At 37.7% G+C, this 21,110-nt stretch overlaps 2 protein-coding genes across 3 annotated transcripts; one reads left to right on the forward strand and one right to left on the reverse strand.

Annotated features, from left to right (window-relative positions):
- Positions 1-154: 154 nt before the first annotated feature.
- dnajc5ab (DnaJ (Hsp40) homolog, subfamily C, member 5ab) lies at positions 155-16,456 on the reverse strand. The gene is made up of 5 exons (XM_066671116.1): positions 16,317-16,456; positions 7,590-7,757; positions 6,066-6,279; positions 5,313-5,484; positions 155-3,821 (listed from the first exon to the last, which is right to left on the reverse strand). The coding sequence occupies exons 2-5, from the start codon at positions 7,697-7,699 to the stop codon at positions 3,718-3,720; spliced, it is 600 nt and encodes a 199-aa protein (XP_066527213.1). The 5' UTR covers positions 7,700-7,757; positions 16,317-16,456; the 3' UTR covers positions 155-3,717.
- Positions 16,457-17,499: 1,043 nt separating this feature from the next.
- gid8b (GID complex subunit 8 homolog b (S. cerevisiae)) lies at positions 17,500-20,774 on the forward strand. Of its 2 annotated transcripts, none has more exons than XM_066672137.1 (5): positions 17,500-17,597; positions 18,432-18,560; positions 18,666-18,862; positions 19,035-19,232; positions 19,655-20,774. In XM_066672137.1, exons 2-5 carry the CDS (start codon positions 18,440-18,442, stop codon positions 19,826-19,828), a joined length of 690 nt encoding a protein of 229 aa, XP_066528234.1. In that variant the 5' UTR covers positions 17,500-17,597; positions 18,432-18,439; the 3' UTR covers positions 19,829-20,774. The 2 variants fall into 2 exon arrangements, with proteins under 2 accessions (XP_066528234.1, XP_066528233.1); XM_066672136.1 differs by having other exon boundaries at positions 17,571-17,707.
- Positions 20,775-21,110: the final 336 nt, after the last annotated feature.

A 21,110-nucleotide genomic window follows, 5' to 3' on the forward strand; every position in this document is an offset into this window, starting at 1 on the left:
TAGAATGCTAAATATTATTTGTAATGTAAAGGGTATATATTTCAACTACATCTGGGGTGCTGGTATGAGCCCACTTATTTTGAAAATCATGTAGAACCATGTTGTGTTCAAATGATGAGGAACAATTCCAAACAAGAGAATAACAAAAACTCACTTCTCTTTAGAAACATTTATTATACAACAGCAAGACAACTGACCCATATCACTTTCCTCTCACACTGTATTCATGCTACAACAGAAAAAACACATTGACTGAACTCAACAGAAATTTCCAGACAGTGCAAAAGAATTTAGCCATTGTGTTGCATGGCCACATCTGCTTTTACACCAATCTAGACTTTTATTAAAAACATAAGAAAATAAATTAAATAAAATAGTTATATTACTGTGTCGCTATATTCTCACTGCTATCTTCAACATTTCTCTAAGAATACTTGGAGGAGAGTGTACGGTATTCTTTAGATGTTTCACGCAGAAAAATCTGAGCCTTCAGACAATTCTTCCATCACAGATAACTCAACACTACCAAAAGGAAAATGTACAATATGTAAAAGAAATGGGTGATCTTCCTCTGGAAACCAGACTGTGATGTGAAGGGTCTCAGATTACCTAGATCACTAGAAATCATCATTTTGAGTGGACTTTGAGGGACTCGTTAACTGAATTATACTTGATAATTCCCTTAATGTAACTAACTTTCCTTATATATATTATTTAAAAAAAAGCCCAGAAGACAAAACCAAAGTAGCAATATATAAATGTACACAGACTTTTAAAATCTAAACAGTTTAACTTGACTCAAGTAGAAAGGCTACACAAAGAGGGGTCAATTCATCAGATATTCTTGCATACACATACGTGTGTGTGGGTGTTTGTGCATAACAAAGCAACATACGAAAAGACCTGGAACAACTGTGGAAGTAAAATTACATGAACATACAATCTCCGTAATAAAGATTTTAAAAATTATATGTTAAAAATGTGCCATTCATAAGTAACTAAGACCCAGCCAACATAAATATTCCATGACCAATACCAAAGACATGTTATATTTTATAAAATTATTTAATCCAGTTGTCTCCCCAGTTTCAATCATTGGCAGCAGAAATGACGAGCTAGGTCTCCCCAAACCCAATGCTGCTAAGCTGGGAATGTGAAGGTTAGTCCATGCTTTCTCCAAGACATATAAAACCAACCACAACTTCCATGGACAGCTCAACACGCTTGCAGTAGATCCATAACTGTCCATTTCATTATGTCAGCTAACTGTCATGCATATTGTATAGCATCACACAGAGAAAGGGAGGAGCAATGGACATCTTGCCCACTGCCTGAATGTTCAGGGCTCTTTGGGACAGTGAATAAAGAGATATATGTCAATTCTCATATCGCTTCTTAAAGGGGTATCTGATTATATAGTATAGCTTTAAAGATTATGCATGCTGTAGGCCTGGAGATGCAGAAATGGCCTAATGTACCTAAACATGGAGTAATTCATGTTAGGCTCAATGTCATCTTTCGTTTTGCCCTGTTATTATGGCAATGTGACTGTTCGTCAGTGACATTTTTCACAGATACCAGTAAAACTGCAGATCTCAAAAATTGGATGATACCTTCAGTTGAATGTAAGTGTACTTGACACTGAAAGTGTCTTTTTTTAATTCAGATGTTTACCAAAGTTCCACATGAAGACAAATTGCTCTTTAAGATCACTATGGCAGCTACTGTGCTAATTTGCCTTAACAACCAGTGCTCCCTTTATTGCTTTCCCAGTGCACTTTACAGATATGCCACTGTGCTGATGTAGTGTAATGTTATGTCTGAATATACATATGTTTTTTATTTAACAGGCAGAGAATGAAATGTGTTCATGGAGTTTGGAACAGAAAACACTGACCGAAAGTGAAACGACTTCATTCAGGGACAGGAAGGCAGAGAACAGAAGCATACACACACCAAAGCAATTAGATTTGGCCATTTAGACTTGGTCCTGTGGCAAAATTGATTAATACTGTTTATTCATACATATTTTATACCACTGATCCTTCACTTCAATCACAACTCATGATGATCTTTAGCAATTACAAAACAGCATACCTGCTATATGTTCGGCAGCTTAAAAATTCAACCAAATAATCTGAATAACCCAAAAGCATTTATAGGCATATGAATAGGTTCCCTACCTGAGAGGAGTAATTTACTAGCGGTGAGTACAGTAAATAAAACTGCACAGATTGATTATTTAATAAGGAATGATAATTTATTATAAATCAATTAAGTTAATTGGCAAATAGCTGTTATAACACACACACACACACGCTTTGAACTTGTCACTATGAATTGTAGATTCCTGTAACGGTGCCAATGTTGCCACATGTCTAAAATGAACCAGATGCCATTTCAAGTAATTTCAACTACAAAGAAATTTGAACTGTGTTCTTTTACTAATAGAGCACCATTCAATACCTTGGGCTGATTTGGCATGGTGTTTGTGAACTTCAAAGTGAGCACATGATCTCCTTAATGCTTTTCATGTTGAATGCAGTTGAATCCACACAGACATTTTCCATTATCTAGTGTAAAGAGAAAAAAAAGAAGTTCCTAGAGAAGTAGTGGCTTTTAAAAAAATAGGTGGTGGCAAAGAGGGGAGAAACTAGTTATTAATAATTTTGAAAAGTGACTGCCTAATACTTATGGATGGCTCTATATTCCTATATCACTCTATACATAATGGAGACACACACACAGAGTAGACCTAACACACAGAGTCCCAACAACTACAATAACCAACTGTTGAATTCCAATTTTAACATCAAGTACCAGCAAACAACAGACATAACAACCTCTTAAAATACGACATTAAAACACCCTACTCTATACCACTGATATTTCCTGTAAAACCCTTCAAAAACTTTAGGCGGGTTATCATAGTGGGTCATCTATGCTTGGTGGTGCATCTCTGGGCCCTCTGAGCCTTAGAATACTCCTCCTAGTGGTGTGAAGACACCAGCAGGTGAAGATCAACTTCTCTCAAACGATGTTCTTTACTAAGATGTGTACGTTGTCTTACATAAAACAGACAATGAAATTAAACAGTAAAAACTTTTACACTTGCCATATCTATGCTCAATGCAGATGCCTGGAAGTGCAAAGGTAAGCATGATTATATTTGCTTATGGCAAAATCATGTAAACACCAGACAACGAAAAATAAAATTTCCGATTGTCAGGGTGGTGGAGATTTAGCTACCATTCCAAATAAAAAGAGAAATAGTATAGTGTAGATGTCCAAATGCAATGCACTGCATGCTACTGGTTATGTATTTTATCAAGATGAATGCATAGTTCAAACATCTCTACCAACATCATGAACCTGGATCTAGAAGTAGTCTGAGCTGGGTTGTCTGGGAAGCTATATGTGAAAAAATGTGTCAAACAGGCTATGATTACACTAGGTTTAGGAGTAGTAAAAAGGCAAAAGAAAAAGAAATTCTTGTTTTTAGTGCAGAGGCATGCCTGAGCTTTTAGAGCTTTCACATTCGATAGCAGAGATCAGAGACAGAGACCTGTCTACTTGTTTAGCTCCTCTTTCTCATTCTCTCCTTCACTCACTCGGCAGTTGTTGGGCAGGATGTAAAGGACAGCTCCCTCTGCTGGCCAGGTGGTCCCAGAGGAGAGTGAGAGGGAGATGAAGTTGAGGAGAAGGATCTAGAAGGCTCTAGTTGTAGCCGGTGTCTGTCCGGTAGCTAGTGTGGTGACTGTCCGCTGTCAGCTGAGTAGTTTCTGTGGCTGAGGAGGGCTGGACCATGATTGGGTCACCGTCTATTGGCACATAAGCATATACATTTTACAAATGTAAAACTAACATATACTAAACATATAAACATCCCAAATTAAAGTATTCACATAACAAACAATCAAGTATTGGAGGCCGTGTGCTGGTATGGGGCAGAATTTGGGAGGCTACCTGTAAAAGAATGAGTGATTCACAAACGTAATTTTCACAAATTAAATACACAGTCATATCAGCGTTTTATGACCACACATGTCAATGAAAAGTTTATCAGTTCAATTTTTTAAGCCTAGGATAAATTAGATTTAGAAAGTTGTCTGTAAAACTTCATATTTTCATTTGATAAATTAAGAAAAAAATGGGATTGCATTTGCTTTCCCCAAATTTCTAGTTTTTTATTTGAGTTTTGTCTGAATTTCGGGAAAAAACTTAAATAAGGAAAAAAGACACCGAGCTTGATTTTTTCACTTTTGTGTCTTGAAACGACAGTGGAGTGGAGGGAGACCTCTCTGCAGGTAAGCCCCTGCCTTTCCACTAAACAACGAATAATGTTTTCCTGTTCGTCAAGGGCCAACATTAGCTACATAGAGAAAACTGAACTATGTTCTGCATACTTTGTTAACCCCCTTTCAGCCTGTTCTTCAATGGTCAGGTCCCCACAGGAGCAGGTATGATTTGGCTGGATAATTCTCAGCACTGCAGTGACATGTTGACATGCTGGCATGTTAATGTGTGTGGTGGTGGTGGTATGAGTGGATCAGACACAACAACGCTGCTGGAGTGTTTAACCTAGATGGCCCAACCTTGTAGACATAAAGTCAGAGAGAGAAGCTCATCAGTTGCGGCACGGTTTGTGTTGGTTGTCCTTTAGTCCTTCATCAGGGGGCACAGAACATTTGTGGTTGTAGAACATGCTATTAACATGTCAGTGTCATTGCAGTGCTGAGAATGACACACCAATCAAATAATACCTGCATTGGGGTGGTCCTGACCATTGAAGAACAAGGTGAAATGGGGTTAAAAATACACAAAAATACACCAAATAAAATAAAAAAAAAATCACACAAGTATCACACACATATTTTGTCCTTTAGAAATACATAGTAACCATTGTATTATCTTTGTTAATGATGTTTCAATGCATTATGTCCCTTTACTTAAGAACATGAATAAAACATCACTAGACGTTTGCCGATGTTTTGAAATGTCCTGTTCCACTTTAAATGCTGAAGCAATTACATTCTAGCGTCTGTGGTCACTGTAGCATTTAAGGTGGACCTTTAAGTTTCAAAACAAAATGTATAAGCAGCTGAATTAAGCTTCATATCACAGAGAGTTAGGAGTGAAAGATTATGCATAATTTTGGAACTCTTTTGAAGGCATATAATGCCCTAATTTTAACTATGTTAAAGTCCAGAAGCACTGATATCATTGCAGACTCTAAAGCTATTGAGCTGTTAAATTACTGTGGCTCTAAACCTGAGGATTAAGCATATGAGTTCACTACTTCTGTGGGTCACCTCTTTCGTCAGACTGCATCTGGGCTTCCAGGTCCTCAGGGGACACATAAAACTCAGGCTCATGGTCCATGGGGGGCCGTGGTTTACACTTTCCACAGCAGCAGTTACAGCAGCAGCACAAACAGCAGCAGCAGTAACAACCTGTGGCCACACCACAGAAGATAAACAATGCCTGCAGAAAGAGAGACAGGCATGTACTGGATTAAATTTTAAAGAAGGCAAAAGGAAAATCAAAGATAAATATTTAAATAATAATACAAAACATGGACACATAAAAAATCCGTAAAAATATTTGTACCAAGTTTGTGCTACAATGTAGCTGATGACTGATGTAATGAAAAGATATACATAAGTTATAAATGTAAAAATAATATAATTAGGCTAAATTGTTAAGAGGCCAGACCCCATTTTGACAGAAATACCAGTGCACGCGCGCGCGCACACACACACGAAATATGAGTACACACCTATTCAGTATCACTAATATAAAGGCTCAGTATGATAAGAAAGCAATGTCCCGAAAAAGTACAGAACCTGTAAAACCTCTCAAGGTTGCAGGAGAATACAAAAGCAATAGGCACAGCAACCATCCTCAAAAGATAATTCACTGTTTTGCTATTTTACAGTTAACTGCTTACAGAATTTTCATACTGACAAACACAGGGGGTAGTGCTTTCAGCAAACAAAAGATTCGCGTCATAAGGTGACCATTCAAAGAGTGTACATGATTATCAACTGAATGTACGTACTTACCTTGGCCCACCAGCTGGAAAGCACAAAGTATGTGTTGACGTTCTCCTCTCCAAACTGCTCAGCCACATAGAGGCCAAGTGAGCCATACTGGTCATAGATGTTGCGTTTTGTCGGATCACTGAGGATGGCATGAGCATTGTTGATCTCTTTAAACTTCTCAGAAGCTTCTGGATTATCAGGATTCTTGTCTGGATGGAATTTGAGAGCTAGTTTCCTAAGACACAAAACAGAATATGCAGATTGACATTACGAACAGCAGAAACTGCACTGCTGCAGAGCAACCATGGCACTAAATACAATGGCGCCAACTACTGCAAACATGATATGTAGATATTAGAATGACAAACTTTTCATCTGCTCATTCACCTGCTGTCAAACCAAATAAACAGAGTTACAGTTGAAGGAGTGTGCAACAGACCCACAGATTAACATTGGCTTGGCATTGGCAAAAGTGAGATTGAGTTGGATTTGTTCTGGATGAACAGGTAAGATATTTTATTCTTTTCTGAATAGATACTAAAAACAATGACAGGTAATCACTGCTGTGGTTACCTGAAATGTAAGGTAATGTAACTGTCTTACAGTGTAGTACAGTTATATAACCAGTAGCACTTGAGCTGGTCAGTTATTAATGATGTTCTTTGCCTCCTTTTCCTTAAAAAAAACATGACTAGATTTTATTGTCAGATGATTTCAAGTGCTATCCTCCCTGTTGTTTTCTAAACCCAACACCCACCTAAATAGATGCCTGACTGAGGGAATACATGCTAACCAGCTGTATATGATAAATAATGTGTGTTTGCTTGTGCTGAAAGATGTAAACTGCTTATAAATATATGGATATTACAGTTAGAGATGACATTTTTGTGATTTTATTTATCTATAATTTCCTTAATAAAGTTTAAGTTTGTTCTGGGCTCATGTCTTGTATAATATTAACTTAATGTGTCCTAAAGTGGAAGCAGCAAATTACAGCCCAGGACAGAAAAATGGTTTCAAAGCACATACATGTTTTGGTGGAGCTTGCTACAGTATGGTGTGTTCTCTGTTGTATCTGATGCTTAATGAATGTGACAGTTTATTTCCATATCACTGCATGTAGAGATGTTTGAGTTACGGTTAAAATATATTTTTTGAGAAATGTATTTTAAGTATTGGGCATTGGTGAATGGTAATTTAAAAGACAAACAAACCACAACATCTACATACTTCTTCTAAAATATGCTGCATATGTATTAATAAACACATGCAAAGTTGTTCAGTTAAATAAAACAGCTCTTTGCTGCCCCTTGGTGGACTTCTCTCTACAGATCCTTTTAATTAAGCTGCACTGAACCCTCGACCATTAGCAGACAGTCCAAAAATACCCAGATATGTGAAACAGGTCTAATTGAAGGAATGTTCAAAAGATTATAATTTCAAAAACATTTAGAGCATGCAAAAATGACAACAGCAAATATCATGCTTTACATAATAGCTGGGCTGTGCTCAGAGATGAACAGACAGACTTTTTTTTCTTCTTACCGGTAGCACTTCTTGATGTCCTCTGGTGAAGCAGTCTTAGTTACCCCCAGCACCTGATATAGTGTTTCCCCTGATGTAGAGAGTGAACGTTGCCTCTGCTGGTCAGCCATTCCTCACACAAACATACACATGCACACCCACGCTCACACACACTCTTCACCACAGCCTCTGTGTGCGAGAGAAATTGAGAAAGAAAGAGGGTTAGAGTTTTCTTAGTAGAATTTCTTTTTGCAATAATATTATTGTTTATGTATAAAAATGTTGACTTTTTCCTTCTACAAATGAGCCCCATTGTTTTAACTGTATGATATAATTCAATATAATTTATAAATTGTCAGGTTTACAAACAATTTTCTTGCACTTTTTTGCATTCAGCTGATTTGTATTATAATAATAATTATTATTATTCTAAGCATATTATATAACATAATGACCCTAAACAAGTATTATTAATAATTTGTAGCAAGCTTTGCTGATGAATAGGAGAAAAGCTAAAACTGGTCAACAACTCAAATTAACTAGAGTCATTAACATGTGATTGTTGCCTTACAATTTAACAATAACATCACATTTGGGAAAGCCAGCAAGGCTCAGCATTATTTTTCTTTAAGATACTAAGCTTGGCCTTAAGTATTCTTCAATAACGCTCCACAGGAAACTGTGGCCTATAAGGGAAGGGGTCACATGGCGTGAGTGTGAAATAATATAACATTCATGCAACTGTTTAGGTTGTCTCAGAATAGAATGTTTCCATACTGCAAGAACATTTCTTGTAGCTAATTGGGTATAGTAGGCTATAGAGCAGGGGTTACGAATAGGCGGACCGCGGTCCGGATCCCGACCTGGAACTAATAAAATATTCAGGGCTGTTTAATTTTGAACAGAGTGTTTGTTTCTGCATATCACATGTGAGACTACTCAGCCAATCAAATCTGTGCATTATGATGAGCGCTGTGACTCAAATGAGTGACACACACAGGGCAGGGCTCCAGATACCGCTGTCCTGGAGCCAGTAAAAATAGCCCAAGGGAGGTAATAAAAGCTCTTTTGGGACACTTTTGGGATGACAGTGTTATGTGAGGAAAAACAAGAAACATAAGAAAGACAAGAAAAATAAGGTTGAAATATTCTCATAACGCTGAACGAAGATTGTATTTTACAGATAAAGTCCTGACCCCCAGTCATCAACTAAGTCATTAAGGACTATTTCATTTTTTTTTTTGTCAAAACCATGGTTTTATTTGTAAATTTTACTTGAAATTAGTAAAGTAAATTTAAAGTATTAGGTTTTTTTTTATTATTTATAAATCTTGTTGAAATATGTCTGAAAAGTGTAATTTGATTTGACATTCAGTTGTTAATTATAGAAGATGATGCTATAACTACAGGGCTACTTCAGTATGCAGGATATGGCACTGATCATAATGTAAGTTATGCATTATGTTCCAGACCTTGGCTTGAGAAAATTCTCTCCAACTGGACCTTAATGAATTAATAAGTAATTAATTAATTACTCCTGCTTTAGAGTATATATGTGTACTCAGAATGACTGTATGACAGAACAGTGGACACAGAGATGGTTAGTTGATAGACCTTCTTGTGTTCAGCAAGGTCAATTAACCAATTAACTCACAGTAATTCCAGTTAGGTCCCTTCTCCACATAATGACTGGGTCATTTCCGTACAGTGTGAAAGTGGTCATTGGAGCAGGCACTGGGTTTCAGTGATCAAGTTTATAACCAAGCAAGTATTGGTTGAATGTTAAGTTAAAAGTAACATTATAGGGGGGGAGTGGGGGGGGTCAAATACCAATTCAAAATAATATAGAAATATGTTTGAAGGGTTTCAAATGTATTATATGACACTGCAAACTTTTTTTAATACTACTCTCCCTGCATTAGTCCATATATTTATGCTAGGCGTTAAACACGGATACATATACACATGGTGTCTTCTGTCTGTGCTCTGAATTTATTTTGTCTGTATTTGTGCACATTCTGGTGCAGTACCTTGAAACTGTGGAGGAGGCGCAGCTAAAATTTCAAGCGACAAGTGACCTCTGGTAAAATAAGTGAAAAATAATTAAAGGCCACACAGACCACTGCCATTTACACTGCTACCTTTTGCTTCTTTTATATACACACACACACAAACACAATCAGTGTGTTTGCAAAAACAGGAAGTAGTCATCCATATCCTGACTTTCCTGTGTGAGATGGTTCCCTGCTCTGTGAGGCTAATCGTGGCGGCCTATCAGAGAGCATTAGCGGATTAGCTTTAGCAGTGTGTCAGAATACGTGAAGGGTTATTTCTGTCACCTCTCAAGCCCTGCTCTTGCCACTGCAAACTTACTAAATGAGAGAGAGAGAGAGAGAGAGAGAGAGAGAGAGAGAGAGAGAGAGAGAGAGAGAGAGAGAGAGCTTTGCATACATTTCAGATAATGTTGTCTCTATACTGCCTTTTTATTTATTTATTTATTATTATCATTTTTTAAAGTAAATATATATAAATGGTCATGTTTCACACATGGCTTCCTCCAATGTATATCATATAGATAATATAGAGCAACATTTTGCTACTCCCTCTCTCCTTCTACCATGATCACTATGCTTCTGTTCCCCCTCCTCTCTCCTCCCAGTCCCATGTTCCGCATGGCCATATGGACAGGCTAAATCTTAGTGCTGCTCTGTAAATCGTTCCATTTACTACTGCTTAATCTTAATTCAGGGCAATGATATTAGCAGAATGGCAAAACCCTTGATATGGCATAATATTACTTTTCTTGTCAAATATAATTATGGGAACTGAAATGTTTGTATTGCCTGATACAATTCTGAATTTCTTTGATTCATACACTTTACACAAGACAATCATCTCATATCGTACTACTCAAATGAACCGAATACTCATTTTTAAGATAACGATTTCCTCAGCTCACAGTTTTTTCTGGCTATGCATTGTCATGCATAACAATATTCGAATGATAAAAAATTATGTGATTGTGTACAATTAACTAACTGCCAATCAAGCAAACACTTTAGATGCCAAAATTAATGCAAAGTTGAATCTCCTTGTTGTCACTATCACTGATGCCACAATGCATTGTTACACACCAAAGACAAACAAAAAACATTAAAAACACTGCTACACTAAACAGTAAACACTAAACAGACTTTTAAGCTACAGATTATCTCAAAATGAGCTTTGCCTTATACATCTGCCTTCATCACCTTTATTGATTTAATCTGTCTGTCTCTGCTTGTCCTTCTCTTGTTTACATTTTCCCCCTGACTCTCCATATCAGGTCTGTGTCTACTGAAAGATGAGAGCTGTGTCCTCAGTCAAGCTGTATATTTGCATGGTTTGTGTACTCCGTGCTGGTGCAGCTTAAAAGACAATGGGGAAAATGACATGCTGAGAGATCATCATATCCGGACATAAATGTATGCACAGCTCTAAATTCTGTCGTCCCCAAGAACCTGAAAGATCACAACAGTGCTCTGAATATTCTTCCAGCTGATATAACATCACATGAAATTAGAACCACGAAACTATTAAATGGAGAAGGAATATATAATAGTAGTTTGCTACTATCACTATTCTTTATTTCTAGTATTTTAACTTACTGGTGAACTCTGATGTGACAATTCAGTTTACATAATTTATATTCTGTTTATCAAACCATCTAATGTAATTCAATTGTTTGACCATGAGAGCTTGCACATAATCAGCATTAACTCACTCCAGCACTATTCTTGCCTCCAATCTCTAGCATAGTAAGTTACAGGAAATCATTTTCAGAATACCAGATTGTTAACCTACTGTACTGTATTGTAGTTTAAACTAAATCAAAATGTGGACTGAGTGTATAGCAGCACCCCTAATTATTTTGGCTTTTCAATCAAGGTTGAATATATTTTTTAATTGGCAGATAATTAATTTATCAACATTTTACAAATATCGGATCATGCTGTAACTGTATTCTGTAAGAGTAGAATGCTAAGCTGACACTAAGCTAAAACAATGGGGTTGCATTAATAATCTAAGTGGATTCGTGTGAATCGGGTCCTTACATTAAAATTGAGGAATGTGTGTACAAGCTTTAGCATCACTGTCAGGATATTTTTAAATGAAAATGTGATACTGGCATCAGTGCAGAATTCCCATTTGGTGCACCCCTAATGAACTGTTATGGGTTAATGCCCTAATTCAGCTAAACATCATCGAAGATTTGACTCAACAACCTTTGGAAATAACCATTACAGGGTATTTCCAACAAAAAGTTCCATCAAAATTCAAGAGTAACACAATAATGAAAGAAAGTAAATGGGTGAGACGACAGGTCGAGAAGTGGGCAAAATAATATGGTGTCTTCCCAGTGATAACAATTGTTTCCATAGCTACCAACAAAGCATGAGTGTATTTATCTCTTGCTCCCTAATTGTTTATTTGTGTTTGTGTGTGTGCGTGTGTGTAGGAAACACAACCATAAACAGCAGACAGAGAATGCTGAGTCCCAATTAGCATATTACAGAACAATATTATATATAATATTAATATGTACATACAATTTCGGCTAATAATCTTGTGCTTCACTTGTTTGTTATGGACTAAGTTAATTCACAGACTTGTATTGTGAAATCAGGAGGAAAGGGATGTGAATGTTAACACATGTTGAGACATATTTACCAACTTATCTTGTATATCTACCAACGTTGCCTTGTTAACTCAACATGGATAAACCTCCTCGTACACTCTAGTGTCTTCTTTATATGCTATCAAAGCTAACACACTGCATTACTTATGCTCTTTTAATTTATAAATTTGTTGATGTAATTTATCTCAACAACAGAAAATATTGTCTTTGAACGCTCTGTTTGTGTTACTAAAATAATTGTATACTGTTCTAACATGGTGTTTATCAACATTTAAGGATCATTTTAGAAATTCACAAAAACTCACCGTATCCTCAAAGATTTCTACATAGTTTATGACCGTTTTTAGAGTGACTTGTTGACACACTGGATGTCAGCTGTCCTGAACTCATGACATTTGTACAACAGCCAAGTTCCCCAACCACTTTTGTACCCATGGCAAAACTAAAGAATGCCACCAAATTCCATAATCAAACCTCCTTTAGTTTAATTAATGCAATCACTACCTTAACATAACATCAGAGTCTGAGAAAAAAAAATTACAACAAGCAGGTCTGAATAAAAGAAAAGAAAGATAGGACCATGATCAGGGACGTGTTCTTTCTCCTTATCTCTGTCAGTAAAATGACTTCCCTTACACATCACTGATTTGATGGTCTGTGGTCTCAGCTGGAGAGACACTGGGCCCTGATATGATGTTCCTAAACCCTGCTGAATACAAGATTGAATGAATGGGCAATGCATTTCTAGAAGTCGCATAAATGAAGATTGTGTTATGCTTTGCTTTTTTATCATACTGTACTGAAGACTATGAGTGCATGTGAAAGTGTCATTCATCTATTAAAAAAGGCTATGTGTAGACCCATTATGGAGAAGACCTAGGAAAAATATAAAGTTCACTACAACTGTATCTTTCTTTAATTTCCATTTATTATGCCACATGTGTGAAGCAATGCAGTATGGTGTTGAAATTCATTGTCTGTAACTGCTTATCCAGTACAGGGTCGCGGTGGGCCCGGAGCCTACTCAGAATCATTGGGGGCAAGGCAGGAACATACCCTGGAGGGGGCGCCAGTCCTTCAGAGGGTGACACACACTCACACACACATTCACTCACACTCAGACCTACGGACACTTTAGAGTCACCAATTCACCTAACAATGTGTGTTTCTGGACTCCTCATAGACAGTCACCCGAAGCGGGACTTGAACCACAGCCTCCAGGTCCCTGGTGCTGTGTGACTGCGACGCTACCTGCTGCACCACCGGGCCACTCTTTACTGTTGTGTTATACATATATTTACTTAACTATATTAATGAGCCTAGAGATGCTGGGTGATATCATTTGCATTGGTTTTACAGCCTGAGGACCAACACTTTTTGTCTCCAGAAACCTAGGTTCATCCAAAATTATGAATATACACAGACGACAAATTTAAATTCACACCTAGCAGTTCAAATCATATGTAAGCTGCATTAAATCTAACCATTTGGACCAACACATTTCTAAGACTCAAATTCACACATTCACACGGATGCATGCACAAACACACACACACACACACACACACACACACACACACACACACACACACACACACACACACACACAAAACTCATCAACACCGGCTCTTCTCCAGCTGTGCCCTCGTTTCCTGCCATGGAGCATCTGTCTGCCTGTCCAGAGCTCAGAGAAACATTTGCTCATTCTCGCGTCACTCTGTTAGCCTTTCTTTATTCCTCAGGCCATTATGAAATTTCTTTTTCTTGTTTGGAAATGTGCATATCGGGGTTCATATCTGCTATGTTTCATGATTATTCAACATTAAATATATGATGAGCTATGAAGACATTATAACACCACTCATCTCAGCATTTCATAACTTTAATCAGTGTAAGGTCATAGTCACAATCAGGTTCCAGTCTTCCTTTGACATTATGATTAAGGTATAATTTCAGCTTTTCTGTGTGTGTCTTCTTATTTACACATTTTTTTTGTGACACAAAACAAATCTAATGACAGCCTGGTACACATTTTCATAATTTATTCTGAAACCAAGCAAGAGCAGTGCAGCGGAAAGTAACAGGCTAAACAAAAACAAACAAAAAAAAACAAAAAAAAAAAAAAATCAACCTCCTGACATTTAGCTCTTTTCCCAACAAATGCTACTTTTGTCATTACATATGCTGTTGTCAAAAATCAACCGTAAACTAGTTGATTTTTACAAGTTTATAAATGCTTCATGTGGTTACCTTAATACAAGCAATGTCTAGTTCATTTACCCTAAATACTGCACCTCTTTGTACTGGCAAAAATTTGACAAAAATACATGAATAGGTCATGAATGCTATGCTATGAAAAATGGAGGAAGAGTGAAAGTGAAATTACTTAGATTAGAGTTCTCTTTTGTATGATAATGCATATTCCCCTCTGGTCATCACAGTTATGCTCAGATTAGAAGGACTTTGCACAGGATGTAAAATTTACAGAATATTGGTCCAGCTAACAACATAATATTCAAAACTGTCATTTAATAGTCTAACATTTTTCACACTCACATTGAACAAGTTGACCATGTCTCATTACTCTGCCTTACTCAGCACTGTGGAAATATCATCCTGTTATTTTACAAATCATCTGACATATCATATGACAAACACAAACCAGGCTTACCATATTGTTTAAAGAGGTGAACAATACGACTGGGTCAAACGTCTCCTGATCTGATGAAACATAAAGGTGCTAGAAGGAGATGCCATTTTCTCCTTTATACTCTCTCTATAAGTGTGCGGTGAGATGTTCTGATCCGCTGAGATATTAAATAAAGAAAATAACCTCATCCAACAGATTTATGCCGTGCCTTTCAGTTCATGGCATGCCACACCAATTAACAGCGTTAACATGTCTCTGTCATTTAGAGAGTATGACACAAAATTTGTGAAGCCATTTAACATTAGTGTGTGACTGGTGAAGAACATGTCTATAGTTTGCTATAGAACAAAAACTGTCAAGGTTCCAAAGAAGCTGTAATATCTTTCACTTTTATTTTCCTGTTCAGACCACCGCTCAGTACATAGGTCAAAAAGGAGGAAGTAAAGGACAGGAATGAAAAAACTACACAAAATAAGCACTAATGTCACCAGTCTAGCAACAGCTAGAAAAGGAACACCCTAATTGGTAGTACTTTTGGGAATAAGACATTTTTATGCACAGCCAGGGAAAAAAGGGCATCCCAGTGCAATCTAGGACTAGGAATAAGACCATTTAACAACTTAAGTATACTTGAGTTCAGTAAGAAATACTAATCCACAGCCTAAATACTGTTTTACATTACTACCTGAAACAGGAAGTACACTGTTCCAAAGACTGCCCCAGATTGGCAAATTCATACAACCAGAGATTTTTTTTCTTTTTTTAATCATAAACATGTGAAACCAGGCCTGTCAACTTATGATTAGGGTTTTGAGCCACTGCTAGGAGAGAGGGGTTGGTAAGTGGTGATAGAGATACTCATAGGTGATTTATTTCCTTGTAAATAACTTCTTAATATGTCATTTTGATGAAGAGAGATGAGTGTTTAGGGGATTACTCAATGACCAGATACTTGATAAACTTGATAAGGTATAAGATCACACTTTAATGTAAACTAATGATATGACTTCAGTTGGTTTAGTCATCAGGAAAATCTCTAACAATATAGTTACATTTTCAGATTATATTCAAAAGCAAACAAGGCGAAAAAGGGTCAGCCAATTAATATATTCACTGAGTTCAGTTCACAGTAGGAAAGTGATTAAAAAGTCCCATATCAACATAAAGGGTTTCATGTTTTACTTTAAAACCAAAATGACACGTAGCGCGCTTGGTGAACGACCCTGTGTGGATTTAGAGCCGTTAATCTCTATTCTCCAACACCCTCCGTAGCATATATGTTGTTGCACTAATGCCCGTGCGCCGGTCAGCTCCAGTTCAGCTCGCGCGCGGCTCGCTCTCAGCGCTAATCCGAGCTTTAGCCAACATGCTACCACTGGATAGTGAAGACAACGGCTTCACCATCCCGAGACTGTCTTACCTTTAAAGGAGGAGGCGTAAACACGTTCGGCGCCCCGTCGACCCCTCGCAAACACGGTCTTTAAACTATGTTGAGTGTATCAGGTGAATGAGCTCGACATTTGCACTGCTCAGACACTCCGCTCTGGACCGAATCAAACGCTGACGTCAGAGGCGCGTGCAGCAGGGGAGAGTGGGCGTGAAAAAGGGAATCCATTAGGAAAATGACGTAGTCAAATGCGCTCCTCGTCGTCCAATCAGAGCACATAATTCACGGCTGAATTTAAATATCATAAAGAGTTTACCGTTTAACGTTACGTTTTGAACGTTACCCTGACTTGGGGGAGTGTCGCACACGGATTTATAACTTATGTGTTGAGATTATCCTTTAGCTGAAACAGGATATCTAAACGAAATGTGGAGCAACATTAAACTCCCCTTAGACTTACTCCATGGTTTCACTCCGGACAATTGAGTGATTTAATATGAAACCATCAATCTTCTTTTTCGCTTAATTTAGGATCGCAGGTTCAAGTCCTGCTTCGGGTAACTGTCTGTTAGGAGTTTGGTGTGTTCTTCCCGTGTCAGTGTGGGTTTCTTCCGGATGCTCTGGTTTCCTCCCACAGTCCAAAAGAGGATTGGCGAATTAAAAAAAAAAGTGTTTCTAGGTGTGAGTGTGTGAGTGAATGTTTGAGTGTGTGTCACCCTGTGAAGGACTCCACGCCCCCCTCGCCCCCATGCACATTAGTGCCTGTACATAGTGCTATATGTACATGCACTAATGATGTGGGACCAGGCTGTTTTATTAGTGTGCTATGTTAAAGATATTTACATTCCTACAATATCAATAACATTGGTATATTATTCTGCACTTTATTTCTCTTAATCGCATTGTGAACAAACGTGTAGTCAGCACTTTATGTAATCACCTTGGCTCTGGAGGAATATATTTTCGTTTCACTAGTATATGGCTGAAATAAAATAAAATCCACGTGTAGTACATAACAGAGCCAAACAAATGTAACCATATTTTAACAATATTAAAACCATATGAACAATACATTTACACATGGTTTGGGATAACATTATGTGAACTGGTAGTTCTAGTTATTAATACTTAATATGATTGTCATTGGAGGGGGGTTTTAATACCTGCAAAGCATAAATGCGGGATTTCTGTCCCGTATTGTACATTACTTGGCAACCAAATAGATCCCGTTTTGCGGGGAGTTATCGCGAGAGTGTGTGTTCCGCGGCCCTGCTCGCCTGCGCTTGGAGCTGCTGCAGAGCAGAGTTTGTTCAGGTAAACCTTGTCACGAATATTGCTCGGGGAGAAGAGCTCAGCCTGGAGGAGACTGTGCTCGGGGTCGGTCTTCGGTCAGGTGTGAGGAGTTAAAGTGTGGTGGGTCTGAGGTACGGACTCTGCTGTATGTTTATGTGCTGAGTGTGAAGGCTTCAGTGTTGTGGTGTTCGGGAAAGGCCTGAATAATTAGCCCTCGGTCATCAGCCTCAGAAATACCTCAGCTACACTCGCTTAAAACTAAAACCTGTAACTTAACGTTTTACATTAACGTATCAACTGTACTCTTTGATATACTGCAACGTTTTTAATTTAATACAGAGATGAGAGTAACCCCTTACACTTGCATGTAAAAGCTTATTTACTTAACTAACGTTGTAACGGATTTGTAGTTTCCTGAGATAATTCCAAAGTTCTTAAGATGTCTTGTACTCGGGTTACTTAGTGAGTAGCATTTAGTCACTAATTCCTTGTATATTTAACTGCATTGTACAGCATTTGTGACTGTACTGCACTGTGATGGTTCACGAAATACTGACCTTTTGAAGTCTGAGTTTTTGAACCAGGAGTGTTTCGAAAAGAGAACAACCGAGCCGCACTTAACCTCTTATGTTGATTGATGTTGGATGTAATAAAGTAGCCATGCAGATCTATAAGCCTTACCTGTATTTAAGTTTATGAGCTGCTCCTCAAGTTGTATTTTGGAATGTACCTGTGCTTTTGCCAAAGTAAGATGTGATTTAAGTTTTAGCTGAGTTAAGAGTTATATTCTGTGCCCTTCCCCAAAGTGTTATCATGACTTAAGGTGAAGTTCAGGAAACTTTCCCCCCTCTTCAGGACACTTCATGATGAGTTATGCTGAAAAGCCAGAGGATATAACTCGAGATGAGTGGATGGAGAAGCTTAACAACGTTCACATTCAGCGTGCAGACATGAACCGCCTCATTATGAACTACCTGGTAACAGGTACACACTACAGTTTTCATAAAAATGCTATCCATCATTCATGACAGTCTGCTAAAGGATATCCGACCTATAGAATAATTATTCTAAAACTGTTTACTTTTCCAGAGGGCTTTAAGGAAGCAGCAGAGAAATTTAGGCTTGAATCTGGCATCGAACCGAGTGTGGACTTGGACTCACTTGATGAGAGGATAAAAATCAGGGAGATGATTCTGAAGGGACAGATTCAGGAGGCTATCGCCTTGATCAACAGCCTACATCCAGAACTGCTGGACACTAACCGCTACCTTTACTTTCACCTCCAGGTAAAGAGAAATAGGGGGAGGCTTGGGGGTGGTAATATGACAATATGTAATTCATATTTACTGCCAAATGACACCAAATGATAAAATGATCAGGTAACATAGTCCATATCAGGAAAAATATCCAATGTGGATTATTTAAAATAAAATACTGTGACCTCCATTTCTTTTGCAGCAACAGCACCTAATAGAATTGATACGCCTACGGGAGACGGAGGCTGCACTTGAATTTGCACAGACGCAGCTAGCGGAGCAGGGTGAGGAGAGTCGAGAGTGCCTGACTGAGATGGAACGCACACTAGCACTGCTGGCATTTGACAACCCAGAGGAGTCGCCGTTTGGTGACCTCCTCAATATGATGCAGAGACAGAAGGTAGGGAATAGTTCACATAGAGGAAAGTCCTGCCATGCATTACTGCCATTCATATCAGCAGAATATCTGATATATTTGAGCACATTTTGGTGGTAATTGATCTTTTGCAGCCTCAAGTTATTGTTCTGTGCATCTTGATGTCTCAAATAACATTGCAATTTATGTGGTACATAAAACCTTTTTTTTCATGAAGTAGTTTAAACTTCAGTGTGGTAGTTTAGTGTTTTCAACTATTTCAATTATTGTGGTTGTGGTGCATAATCACTAGGCATTTGCTTTATGCTAATTGGAATAGTTGCTTTAATTATTAGTTAAATTAGCCACATCTCTAGCTGGGAATTTGGCAGCCAAACTACAGACAGCAGTCTTGATTGATCAAAAACCTTTGTGTTAAAAGGAAAATTGTGTGTTTTTATTTGTAGGTATGGAGTGAGATAAATCAAGCAGTGCTGGACTATGAGAACAGAGAGTCAACACCTAAACTGGCTAAACTCTTGAAACTTCTCCTGTGGGCTCAGAATGAACTAGACCAGAAGAAGGTCAAGTACCCTAAAATGACTGATCTCAGCAAGGGCACCATTGAGGACCCCAAGTGAAGAGCAACAGGACAGCTGCTCAGTGTTAACATACTGTGGGAAACAATATGGACATTTTTCTTCCCTTATCACTATTTATAGTCAGTCAGTGACTGACACTTAAATATAATTTTTCTGTTTAGCTTAATTTTTATTGCTTATCAGAGACTTTTGCATTAAATGAGTTGTGCAAATGGGAATGTTTGAATTTTAAAAGTTATTTATGGCCAAAACAAGAACACTTTTTAATGGAGAGAGAATTTTATGATTTTGTTACCTCTAATATTTGATTTGGTGAATTGAATTGTATCCATTCTGTTTTGCAGAGAATTACTTTCATGTCTATTTTTGTGGGGTTGTTTTTTTTTTTTTACAGAAACTATATATGATGTTTAAGGCTATGGGCAAGGTTTGGATGTTCATTAAGCCTTTGCACTCAATGGTGAATCGCCTTTCTTTGGCATGGTGTATGTAAGAGATCTGTCTCTTCAGGCTTGTTGTCTGATAATCTGTGTTGACTGGAATGTGAACAGTTGTACACACGAGTGTCAGACAGATGTGGACTGTTTACTGGTGGAACTCTATGTTTGCTTTCACATTTTTTTTTGCTAATTATTTTGTAAGTGTGCTAGAGGGAGTGTTAAAATTGATCATATACTCTGAATAAGTAATGAATTCTAATTTTATTTTCTACTGTTGCATCTAATCATAGTAATCCTGCTAACATTAACACTCTATAATGTGATGTATAGTAAATGCAGAGCTGAATAGTGATTTTTTTAAGTCAGCTGCTTTACAGAGGTATTAAATACTTTTTGAAGTTCTTGTACATTTGCTTATTATTAAAGAGATGACACCTTGTGAAGAACATAAGATACAGTAAGGCTTCCCAATACGTGGCCCACACCCCCTCCCCTACACAAGGTGTGCCATTCGTTGCTTTGAATCAGTGATACTCTTTATAATAAATGCCACACAATGATTCACTTGTCACATTTTACGCATTGACAAGTAAATAAGTTATAGTACTTGCTTAATGGTTCCTTTAGCTTTAATTGACATTTTATTATGGGGGTCATTATCAATATAACGGTCCTACTATTCTTCACATTTGTTATAGTTTCTTTTAGATTCTTATTCCATCTCAAGCAGATTCAAAGTTTGTACCCCTACTGTAGGACATCTGCAGGCCTGGTACCCAGATAACAAACGGTTGGCGAGTCCTTATTGAATCAGTGTTATACTCTAAATGAATAAGAAATGATCATTAAGAGTGCGGCGCTGGTTTACATAATGCTGGACT

Source organism: Hoplias malabaricus, chromosome 5, assembly GCF_029633855.1.
Source record: "Hoplias malabaricus isolate fHopMal1 chromosome 5, fHopMal1.hap1, whole genome shotgun sequence".
Classification (NCBI taxonomy): Eukaryota; Metazoa; Chordata; class Actinopteri; order Characiformes; family Erythrinidae; genus Hoplias; species Hoplias malabaricus.